This window comes from Cyprinus carpio, chromosome A12 (assembly GCF_018340385.1).
Source record: "Cyprinus carpio isolate SPL01 chromosome A12, ASM1834038v1, whole genome shotgun sequence".
Lineage (NCBI taxonomy): Eukaryota > Metazoa > Chordata > Actinopteri > Cypriniformes > Cyprinidae > Cyprinus > Cyprinus carpio.
The window spans coordinates 4,733,233-4,746,364 of NC_056583.1; the positions used below are offsets into that span (position 1 = coordinate 4,733,233).

The following is a 13,132-nucleotide window of genomic DNA, read 5'->3' on the forward strand; positions in this document are numbered from 1 at the left end:
TCAAGCAATGCCCTAGCAACACATAACATCTTAGCAACTCTCTAGCAATGCCCTAGCAACTCAAAACATCTTAGCAACCATCTATCAACACCCTTTAAACCCAGAACATCTTAGCAACTCTCTAGCAATGCCCTAGCAACCCAAAACATCTTAGCAACCATCTATCAACACCCTTTAAACCCAGAACATCTTAGCAACTCTCTAGCAATGCCCTAGCAACCCAGAACATCTTAGAAACCATCTAGCAATGCCCTAGCAACCCAAAACATCTTAGCAACTCTCTAGCAATGCCCTAGCAACCCAAAACATCTTAGCAACCATCTAGCAACACCCTTTAAACCCTTCGGTGTGCATTATTTTTCTAATAATTCAACGGCCTGTCGTCAATTATTCCTTACATATATGCCTCATTCCTCAAGTTGGCATTTTTTAATCTAGCAAGAACATGGGCGAAGTAATTGAGCACATTAAGTACTTCAACTGGTCTGTAGCAGGGGGACTGATATACTTCAGGAAGCACATCAAGAGATAGCACAGTAGGCAGCAAGAAAAAACAGAAAAACACAGAGGAGTGCAGACGTGTTAAAACAAAGAGGGTACAGACAGAGGGGGACACATGGAAGTGAAAAAGAGGCGAGCTGTGGAGTGAACTGACCACCTGAGTAATGGCACACAGAGCAGAGTGCAGCTTCTCTGACAGCTGATAAAGGTGGCTGAGCTTTAGAATACCTAATCATTGGCCACGCACAACACAGCTCTTCTAAAATGTGTCCCTGGATGCATCTGCTGGCCTGAAGTCAAACGGCTCCAAATGTTATAGTAAACATGATATAGAGCACCTCTTTGCTCACTCTGGCTGTCAGACAAGCACGGAAAGGGCAAATGGGCTGAAAAAGCTAGGGCTAATGTATTAACACTACCACAATGAATAAAAAGGTTTTTGTTTTTTGTTTGCTTGTTTTTTGGTTGGGGAAATTGAATTGAAATTGTTTTATGTTTTATGTTTTGTTGTTTTTTTTTTTTTTTATATTCATTTTTTTTTTTTTGTTGGTAGGTTGTTATGATTTTTAAGCCTAATTAACAAAATAATATGTGTGAACGATAAGGAAATAACTCATGTCATTGTCATAAAACAGAATGCTTCTGCAGTGGAAAGTATTAAGGATAAGTTTTATTTCTGATTTTTTTAATTTTCTTCAGTACGCTGTTAACAAGCCATCTGTTTTACATTTAAATTAGAAACATTTAATCAATGAATCACTGTCACCTCTCGTGTTTGAAGTGTTAAACTAATTACCTGTGAATTATCTGCCTCATATTGCTTTTAGCTTTCCGTGCTTTTAGCACTATTAACATACTTTGCAGACTGACATCTTGACTGTATAAACACACTGGGATTTATAACAAAGAAAAAAGTTTAGAAATTTGCTAGATTTTTATCTGTGAAAGAAAAAAAGAAATAAACAAATCTGAATCTCTTTAATGCAGCTTCTTTAATGTGTCCAAATCAAAGTCTTATGCAAATAACAACACATTTCTTTTTATTACATAAGGCTTATGACCCAGCAAAGTCATTTTTTATGAACAACCAATTGGTGCTGCCATGATGACTCCATACTTTAGTTTGTTTACCTTTCAGATCTCATTTAAAATCATATAAAGTTTATAATCATATAAAAGCTATACAAACAATATCAACTTAATTATTTGAATTCAAGTTCAACATATGCTGTTGTTGTTTGCTTCACAATCTTTAACATCCATGGAACCTTTTCATTCAAAAAAAAAAATAAAAAAAAATAAATAAATAGATTCTTTATAGTGGAAAAGGTTCTTTAGATTATACAAATTATTTCAAGATCTGTTCTATGGCATCGCTGCAAAAAAACTTTTTGGAACATTTCTTTTTAAGAATGCATCAAGGAATCTATGTAGAAGAAGACTTTCCCGAGGAATGTCTATGCCTAACCAATGCACAGAAGAAAGGGAAACATTGTGGCTTGATTGTGATTGTGGTTTTATCAGTTAAAATATTTTCAAAAGAGAGTGTCTTTTCATTTTATAAAACCATAAAGCAGCATGAATGCAAAACACACTGACTACAGGCATCTGAATCATAGGGAAAAAAAGGTGGACAGAAAAAGAAATTCCAATATTGGTTACTTGCACTTGCTCTACTTGCAACAAAATTGTGCTCCACTCATCATCTCAACTGTGAAGCAAGGTGGTATGACTATATTGGTTTAGTAAGTTTTTTTTTTTTTTTTTCTCCTAGCTTTCTTCCATAGAGGAACAAATGAATTCCAAAGTGTACCAGCAAAGTGTACAGCAGAATATTAAAGGACCTGTCTGTGATGTAAAACTTCAAAGCTGAGTCAAGCAACATGGCAATCATTCAATATAAAGAAGTATATGCCGCCAACAGAGTGACTCAAAGAGAGGACATTTCCCAACATCAATCCTTCCTAACACTGTTGCGGTACCAGAAGCAGATCAGACGAGCAAGATGTCCAAACAAATGTAACCACTGGCTGAGATTAATACCAAAAACAGAGGTTCAAAAATATCCTTTTGGGCTATTGGTTAGGGGTGTGCACAAATAGTCAAATGTTTGATATTAGTGGTTAAACAGATCGTAGTTGATCCATGATCCATACGGACCAAGCACCACGGGTTGGCACGCATGTGATCCGTGGAATAATTTCTAAATTTAAAGGGATACTCCATCCCAAAATTAAAATTTTGTCATTAATTACTTACCCCCATGTCGTTCCAAACCCGTAAAAGCTCTGTTCATCTTCGGAACACAATTTAAGATATTTTAGATGAAAACCTGGAGACTTGAGACTGTCCCATAGACTGCCAAGTAAATAACAGTGTCAAGGTCCATAAAAGCTATGAAAGTCGTCGTCAGAATACTCCATCTGCCATCAGACGTGCAATGCTCCTCTGTGTATGCTCTTCTGTGTCATCCGTGTCACAAGGATGTGCTGTTTTCTTTCAAATCAAAGCTAAATACATGTAGAAACAACGCATCCTTGTGGCGCGGATGACACAGAAGAGCATGCACAGCATACAGTATACTATTAATTATTACATGTGTGTGTGTGTGTATATATATATATATATATATATATATATATATATATATATATATATATATATATATATATATATATATATATATATAATATTGTTGTGTATAATGTCTAATCATGAGCTTGTTCAGAAATGGCGACAAAAACTTTTTTTTTTTTTTTTTAATTACATAATAACACAAATAGATTAATATTAATTTTTATGAGCTCAAATATTCGAATACAATATATATATACTGTATATATTTTTTTAAATGTCAATCCCTAGTATTGCTTAATGTTAATTAACATTGTTTTAGCAAACTTACACTCTGTTCTGGTTTTATTCTGTTAACTCTCACTTTTTATTAACTCTCAATAAATAAAGTTATGTTCTGTCCTACCCATTTTATTGTTTATTAACCCGTTTCACTCATAAACACATCATATCACCAGAGTAAAACAGGTTACGAATGCAGCTTCACGCGAAACAAAAACAACAATTCAAGTCAAACATCATTTTACTTTGTTGAGAGCTGGCTGAAAATAAATCAAGTTTTCAATACATCAACCAAATCTGAAGCTAATAGAAATGCTGATTTAAGGTTGTATGCCCTATGGCCATAATTTCATGTTTTTAAAGAAGCATTTATCACATAAGCCGGGTGGCGATATCCTAGTGCTCAAGGCTCTGCGCTGGTGCTGCAAATATTGCAGGTGCAATCGTAGATAGGGGTGACTCGTGAACTGAGTTACTAAAAACCCCACCACCACTTTGCCCTTGAGCCATACAAAGTTTAGCACAAAAATAAGACTTTTGTATTATTTACACTTGCATTTTGTTGCCCACACGTTCATTCTCACTCACAAATTATCCCTTAATCATCTCATTTATCAATATTAAGCTTCACTTCACAAACTCATTTTTAGTGGTAATTAAAAAGTAATGGCAACATAACAGCGACTTGTTTGTATGGTTGTGAGCCAAAAGTTGGTTCTTATTCAGAACTGTGAATAAGAACTGTGAATAATAAACTGTGAAACCGTTTTTAAAACTACTGGAACCAGAATGGTTGTAATGGCAGTTTTTTTAATGTTTTTATTTTAATGGTAAGTAATCATACAGCAAGACCCAAATTATCCAATTCACCAAAATGAGCAAGTCACTTTAATCAAATAACTCAAAAAATCCAGTTTGAATCAGTTTATTGACTCACTCAGTGGAGCAGTTCTTGGTTTATTCACAAAACTGCAACAAATGACTCTTATGAGCCATTTTTCAGATATCTGTCAAAAGAATCAGTCTCAAACTAATAAGTAAGTCTGTTTGAATCAGTTTAAGGCGTCACTGACTTATTTACTGAACCGCAAGTCATTATTTCTGACAAGTCCAACTCAAAATGAGCCAAAACATGTCAAAACGTGGCTCACAAGACTAAATAAGTGATAGGAAATATTAAAAGAATCAAAACACTGAAACGGTCAAGTGGATTCAGAAATGAAAACGATCCCTATTGCTAGAAGCGTGTGCAAAGCCATTTGGTCTGTCAAGTAACAGAGATGTTCTTCAAGACCAGAAATGCAAATACATGTCAGTCAAACTATAAACCAGTGGCAGTTAAATTTTCGGGCTGGAGCTACAATATATGAGAAGACTTAACGTAACTACTCAACGTAAGACACAGCTGGAAAAGCACAGGATAAGGAACCGCTCACCGGATCTGTGAGCTCCAGGATGCTGGCGCGGTATGTAAGAGGTTTGCAGTCACGGGTGTTGTCTACCAGGCTGCAAGGCAGAAACATTGGGCCCAGGTCATCCCCGTCCAACACATCCACTGTGAGCGTGGTGGTGGCGGTGAGCCGGTCCTTTGGGTTTGGAGCTCGATCCTGAAGGGAAACACAAACTTTGGACTTAGGGATGAAGTTTAAATCCAGCTCCAAAATTCCAAACTTATTCTCCAGCCAAAAAGACTCTCCACTCAAAGTCAAAATAAGACATTTTACTGACAGAAAATTGGGCATCTCACTTACTTTTCCAATCCTCTCACTTCAAGCCCTGCATTTTTGTGGTTGAATATCTTGCTTAACTTGGAGTGAAACTGGTTGCAAAAGGTTGTGTAGGTCTAAAAAAGTCTACACAAACAAGTCCAAGATACTGATTAAAGGTGTGGTCACATTAGCAAAAGTTTGGAGTAATTTCGTGGGTAAATAAGATCCATTATCTACTGTCAACAGTGTAGCGATGTATAAAAAACAGCTCACACATAAATTACTTTCAAACCAAACAGTTTTCTGTTAGTCAAGGCTACAAATTCGTGACTTGAACTTGAACTCGTTGCAAAATCTACATGGGGAAATCTTTCACCCTCACACGAAATTTCCAATCGTGTGGATTCTTATTGAAATGCCTGAATTTTACCAGTGACAATTGGCTGAACAACAGTAAATATGGCCACACCTTTAAACCATAATAGTTTGTGCAACTCTTTTCGACTATATTCCAAGTTGTTTGAAGCCTTCATTTGAGAAGCAGACTGAAATTTAAGTCCAACCAATGCCATTTAGCAGCATTTAATGGCAAACTCCTGGCATAAAGTATCTAAAGGCATAGTTTCTGACTTGAACACAACAGCAAATGAGACGTGAGGGATCTGGAAGAGATTTCCAGTGGATAACAGCTTCAATTTCAGTCTGTTTCTCACACAAAGTTCTCATACAACTTCATAAGAAGTCATTTCAGTTGTATAAACTACTTTTTTTTGTTCATTTTTTTAAGCAATTTTGAGTTTGACAGAGTAAATCACCACCTACTTTTGATTTATCGACAAAAGAAGCTTGGACAGTTTGTGAAAGAAGAAGCTCAGTTTGTGTTCCACAGAAGAAGGAACAAGACATACAGGGTTGGAACGACATGTGGTTGAGTAACTCTTTCTTTCTTTTATCTACTGTATGTCTCCTACTGTTTTTCCTCCTCTTACATTGGCTCGAATGATGACCAGGTAGCGTGTGATCTCTTCATAATTCAGCCTCTCTCTCAGAACCACTGATCCAGACAGGGTGAGAGGGATGTCGAATGTCCTGTTTGTGGTCTGTGGAAAAGAAAAGGGTGGGTCAAAAGGGTTTCCCTCACACACATGCACGCAAAGGCTCATGCACTCCCAGCCTCATGAGATATTCTATCATCTATCTGCTTCAGTAAGAAGAGAATGCTGATGGGACAAAACTACTTGACTTTCAAAACCTCCTCACCCTGTTTAGCAGTACAGATGGAGACGTAACACTTTAAAAGGGACATGGAGACAGGATGCTTCTTGCTCTTTTGAAATCAAAAGTGTTTGATGTATAAATTATGTAAAACTTTAATTAGGAAGTGAACATGCAGTAGTAGTCTTGTATTGCCAGACCACTGAATATCAGCATAAAGTCTGGTACACATTTCAGGTTATTCTGGCCAAGAATCACTCACTTAAACTCAATTATCTTCAGAATATAGTGGACCAAGTGAACCTAGGTGTGTGACTTTCATTATTTTGTACTGTGTGTTGAAGCTTTTAGTTAAATCCATATTTGTTGAATAATGTTACTGAAAATGGCTTTGAAGTTTTTAGCTCCTCTCACTCCACTTATGGTAATAATGCTACTCATTAAGAAGCAGTATGAGAATGTCACAAATTTGCATGTGTAATACCTCCATATTAATTTAAATGATTTGCTGGAGTAATTTTATTTGCATTTCATGACATGCATTTTCTTTATTTTATTTTATTTGGTGCATTCATTGCTGTTTTGTCTGAATATTTTCATGTTGCTGAATTGTGTTATATGCTGCTCAGCGATAATCAATGATATACAACAATGTAGGTTTTGTAAGGTTGTGAAGTAAATCAATTAAAAAGCACCTGTCAGAAACTCTCTGTACTCCATTTTTAGCACACTTTTTAGCAAGACCATATTAAAAATATAGAAAGAAAAAGAAAATAATACAAATATGTGATATATATGTACATTCCTATAATCTGACACTCTAACCCACTCTAACACTAGTAGTGTTAAATGCATAAACCTGAAGAGAAACATAAAACTAATTAGAAAATTAAAAAAATTGGGTTACACTTTATTTTAAGTTGTCTTTGTTACAGTGAGATAACACAAATAAGTACAGAGTAGTATTCATTAACATGTACGTACTATACAGTTAGGCTTTGTTTTAGTTGCTCGTAATTATAAATAATTTACTGCTATTTTTATGATAAATACAGTACATGTAACATGTATAACAAGGACACTACAATAAAATGTTACCAACGACTGTATTAAATTATATTTAGAATACTACTACTACTTCTACTACTGCAAATTATTATTATTATTTTATTATTATTGTTGTATTTTCATATCAATGCATAATATGTACGTTACATACACGTTATTACTCAAATTCAATTTGAAGACATTAACTAGTAAAAAAAGAAGTCATTTATATGTAGTCTTTTTAAGTCTTTTTTTCACTAAAACACACACACACACACACACACACACACACACACAAACACACACAATGAAAACAAAAGAGAAATGAAAAACACATACCGGATCTTTAGGGTTGTACTGAATGGTGTATTCAATTTGTCCATTAGGACCATCATCAATGTCAACAGCCCCATTGTTCCCTGTAAAACCTGAGAAGATGGTGGTTCCGACAGGTGTTAGCTGAAAAGGATAAAAACACACATTATGGAGTAAAAAACATTTAAGATCTTTAAAACTGCCTCAGTCAGCCACCCATCAGGGTGAGTGCGTTTTCATTCTGAGTGATTTCATCATCATGTGCATGATTCCTGGTGCTGGTAAGTTCGCGGACTAGTTTACGCCTCAAGCGTCTTGACCGTTGTGTTAAAAATCACTCCTCTGAGGAAGATTTTGATGGACAAGCTCTTGTAAAGTAAACAGCGCTCGCTCTCTTCATGGCTCTCATTCTGGCTGTCATAACGAGGTCCTGCTGTGGTGCGGCTCTCAGAAGTGCAAGGAAAAAGAGGAAGTAATAGGTATGAGTCTGCTGCGGAAGCTAGAGACACATGGGAACTCAGATGTTAGTTCCCGCACCGCTACTCTGACGTTCTGACAAGACATATTAGAAGGAAAAAAAGACAAATTCCAAACAACAAAACTGGCAAAGAGAGTTAAGACGCTTCAGAGAGCCTTTAGGATGAAAACGGCCATCATCACAGTCTGAAGAAAACTCTCCGACTGCTGTCATAAAGAGGTCATGTGTGGCTATCGCATTGAGCTATGAACAAAGAGCAATTAAACAGCCTGTGATACAAAATGAGCTCCTAGAAACAACATCCAGAGTGGATCTGACAGTGTCAAGTAAAGCACAATTGCACCACTATTAGCATATGTTCCACTACGAGTGCCATATTGTGTGGGAAAGGAACTAACATCACTACTTTTTTTTCCAGAAGTGTTATGGTATTTACTATTCAAGATTTCTCTTATAAAACAACTTTTTTTTTTTTCAATGTAAACTCTAAAAATTAATGTTTAAAGGCAGATGGTTAAAGATTAGCCAATAGGTGGCTGATTCATCAAAATAAGCCATTTTCATACAAAAGCAGTTTATTCAGTGTAGCCTTTTCTCCATTGATATCCATTCAAAAAGGCACCTCTGGCCTTATTAGATTTTTAAAAAGATTTTTTAGCTAACCTTGGAGGCTTGCCAGCTTTGGTAGGGCACAACAGGGCTAAAGGGACACCTTAAAGGGATAGTTCACCCAAAAATGTAAATTCTGTCAGCATTTACTCACCCTCATGTGGTACCAAACCCATAAGACTTCAAACTTTAACTTCGAAAAACAAATTAAGATATTAATAATGAAACCTGAGAGCTTTTTGTCCCTCCACTGAAAGTCATGACAACCAAAACTTCCAAAAAAAGGTCATAAAGGTGTTGAACAGTTTAATCCAAGTCATTACAGTGTATCAACAGATTTAATTAAGAGGTTTATTTTACTTCCAAGATTTGATTTTTTTTATGATCAATATGCTTACAAATACTCTCAGAAAAAAAAGGTATGAAAGTTGTCACTGGGGCGGAACCCTTTCGAAAGGTACACCAAATTTGTTCCTTATTTACCCCTACCTTAAAGGTACATACGGGCATTAGTACCTAGGGTTGCAAAGGGGTGGGAAATGTCCGGTAAATTTCTGGAAACTCTCCAGAATTTGTGGAAACTTTCCAGGATTTTTTGGAAACTTTTTTAACACTTTGGAAATTTTCAGAAATTTTCAGAACGTTTAAAAAACTTTACTGGAAATTTTCTACCCATTTGCAACCCTGTTAGTACTTTAATTGTACATATTTGAACTTTTTGAAAGGGTTGAAAGGGTACTGCCCCAGTGACAGCTGTTGCACCTTTTTTTGAGAGAGAGAGTGTGAAGACTACAACAATTATGGCAAAAATGGAAGCTTCAGCCCAGTAAATCTTTACATTTTAAAGGGGTCACGAATTGAGAAATCAACTTTTACTTGAGCTTTTGATATATAAGAGATCATCATACTTAAAGAATATCCTGTAAGTTTCAGAACTAAATCCGTCCTTGTTACTGAAATAAAAGCTTTTATTGACACCAGGCCCAGTGAACGCCAGTCAGTGGAATGTGTTTGTCTGTTATTTGATGGATTGTTTAAAAGCAACTTCCGGTTAAGAATATCAACACCTAATTCTGTAGCCCCGCCCACTGATTCGTGCATGGCATAGTAGTTAAATAACATAAGTGACGCTAAACCGGATCGAGCAATCAAGCAATAAACCTGCCGCTGAAGATGGCAAAATATTGAGGCCTTAGAAAATCATGTTTCAAATATGATACAATAGGTTTTATAGGACTGAAACATTGATAACCCATCTTGTCCAATTAAGTGATCTCTTGAATGAGATTGTCCTTTCTGCTTTCACTAGCAATAGCAAGTAGCAAATCATGATTCTTGGCACTGACATAAATAAAAGGCTACAAGCAAATATAGTCATGGCTAAAATGGCAAACAACAGCCTTCAGCTTCACGGTATTCACACTATAGAACAGCCTCTTGTAGCTTATTGTTTAAGACATGTGATCAATCTCAATAGTTGTAGGGCAAAAGGACATTAAGTTAGTGACACTGATCAATGGAAAGTTAATCTGAACTTCTTCTCGCTATAACGTCACGGCATCTGCAGCCACTCAATGAACACACAATAACCCTTTAGCCATTTAGAACGGCTTGCAATTCAATCCACATGTCCATCAAATCCTTTTTCCCCAACATTATTATTTACTTCACCGTCTCTCTTAAACTCAGCAGGCTGCTTCAGCACTGTGTGGACTTATATAGTGTGCTCTGCAGTGCTTGTTGACTGATGGACTGAGCTGTGTTAGTCCCCCTTATCTGTGCGTCAGTCAGACGTTTCAAACTCCGGTTGAAATCGATAGTGGGCAATACAGCCTGACATTTTTTGAGGCCACTCGAGAGGAGGCTGCCTGCCACTGAAGCTGCTTCCTAATGAGGGAAATCTCTGCTGACAGCTCTCCGGGGAACAATTCTCAATTAGCTGATGCCACACACTCTCCATGCAGTCTATCCCATGTGAGAAGATCTCTGGAGACCGAGGCAGCATTCCTACAGACCCACCATGACACTATGTGTTGAATGTTCTCGGAAGCTAATCCAAAGTGATGGAAAAAATAAAAATAGGGCTAATGGATTTCCAGAAATGGACGGAGTTTTTAACAGTAAAGATTGAGTCACAGAATGCGACGTATCGTGACCATAATGGCAGGCCGACACAAAATCTGCACCATGAAACCACAGAACTGGCATTACTGTCATTCACAAAGTTTTACACAACTTCTGCCCTTTGCATATCTCTTATTTTAGACTAATTAATAATGAATTTGAATGAAGTCACTAATGTTAGTTTGACATTTTCCATCCAGCGCTGTCCATATCTTGTCCTTTAGACACATGTAAAATGAAAATTCAGTTTCTCAGGGCTGCAAATCTTCATAGCTGTAACATGTTCATCATAATTAATATATGTAGCTAATATTCATTTTTCAGACAGCTCAGACAAACCCAACCAGAAATCTCACATCTATTACTGTATATAGAGGACTTACTATTTCTCATATAGACAGTATATATATATAAATATATATATGGGTAGTTGACAAATATACCCCAAAAGAGTCATATGGTGTGACAGAGAAGATAAAAAAAAAAAAAAATACTAACAATGAAGAAAAATCTCTTTTATGCTATTTGTACAGTATATTATTAACGACTATTAACAATAAATAAATTATACAATTTTGCTGTTACACCATAGGACAAATGTACGGTATATACTGTATATAAATACACTCACTGGCCACTTTATTAGGTACACCTTGTTAGTACCGTGTTGGACCCCCTTTTTCCTTCAGAACTGCCTTAATTCTTAGTGGCATATATTCAACAGGGTGTTGGAAACATTCCTCAGAAATTTTGGTCCATATTGACATGATAGCATCATGATAGCATCACGCAGTTGCTGCAGATTTGTTGGCTGCACATCCATGAAGCAAATCTCCCGTTCCACTACATCCCAAAACTGCTCTATTGGATTGAGATCTGGTGACTGTGGAGGCCGTTTGAGTAAAGTCAACTCATTGTCATGTTCAAGAAACCAGTCTGAGATTATTTGAGCTTTGTGACATGGTGCATTATCCTGCTGAAAGTAGCCATCAGAAGATGTGTACACTGTAGTCATAAAGGGATGGACATGGTCAGCAACAATACTCAGGAAGGCTGTGGCATTTACAGTAAATGATGCTCAATTGGTACTAAGGGGCCCAAAGTGTGCCAAGAATATACAGTACAGGTCAAAAGTTTGGAAACATTACTATTTTTAATGTTTTTGAAAGAAGTTTCTTCTGCTTATCAAGCCTGCATTTATTTGATCAAAAATACAGAAAAAAAAATTTAATATTGTGATATATTATTACAATTTAAAATAATTGTTTTTAAATTTTTATTATACTTTAAATTATCATTTATTTCTGTGATGCAAAGCTGAATTTTTAGGATCATTATCACATGATCCTTTAGAAATCATTCTAATATGATGATTCATTATCAAAGTTGGAAACAGTTCTGCTGCTTAATATTTTTTCAGAACATGTGATACTTTTTTAGGATACTTTGATGAATAAAAAAAAAAAAAAAAAAAAAAAAAAAAAGAAGAAGAAGCTATGTTTTTAAAATATAAATATTTTGTAATAACAATATACACTACTGGTCAGTAATTTGGGGTCAGTAATTTTTTTTCTTTCTTTTTTTTAAAATAAAATCAATACTTTTATTCAGCAAGGATGTGTTAAATTGATAAAAAGTGATAGTAAAGAAAATATATTATTAAAATATATATTAGTATAATTTTTTTTTTTTTTTATTTTGAATAAATGCAGTTCTTTTTAACCTTTTATTCATCAAATATATTAGACAGCAGAACTGTTTCCAACACTCATAATAAATCAGAATATTAGAATGATTTCTAAATGATCATGTGATAGACTGGATGTTACATGTGACACTGAAGGCTGGAGTAATGATGCTGAAAATTCACATTTCACAATATTATATATATTAGTTTTTTCTGTATTTTTGATCAAATAAATGCAGGCTTGATGAGCAGAAGAAACTTCTTTCAAAAACATTAAAAATAGTAATGTTTCCAAACTTTTGACCTGTACTGTATATATACTATACTACTGTATATAGTATAGTATAGTATATTTGGGATGCACTGATCGCTATTGATCCGATACTGTGCTCCAGTACTCATAAAATGCTCCGATACCAAAAGCTGATACCACACAGCTTGGGAACAGTGCTGTGTTCAGACAAAAAAAAAAAAAAAAAAAAAATTCAGAGAGCAAAATGGAGTTATTAGAGATTAAGTGCCAGATTTACTAAACAGGGCAAATTAGCATGAGAGTGTAATTCCAAAAAAGCGCAAATGGAAGTGGACATT

At 35.5% G+C, this 13,132-nt stretch overlaps 1 protein-coding gene across 10 annotated transcripts in view; it reads right to left on the reverse strand.

The window, feature by feature from the left end:
• The window catches only part of pcdh15b (protocadherin-related 15b), a 179,290-nt gene that overhangs the window by 121,783 nt on the left and 44,375 nt on the right, over positions 1–13,132 (reverse strand). For all 10 annotated transcript variants that reach the window (XM_042767219.1, XM_042767212.1, XM_042767211.1 and 7 more), the window contains 3 exons: positions 7,668–7,787; positions 6,056–6,166; positions 4,794–4,964 (listed from right to left, as the gene is read on the reverse strand). In XM_042767219.1, the coding sequence (XP_042623153.1) occupies positions 4,794–4,964; positions 6,056–6,166; positions 7,668–7,787 (402 nt within the window). The remainder of the gene's footprint in view (positions 1–4,793; positions 4,965–6,055; positions 6,167–7,667; positions 7,788–13,132) is intronic.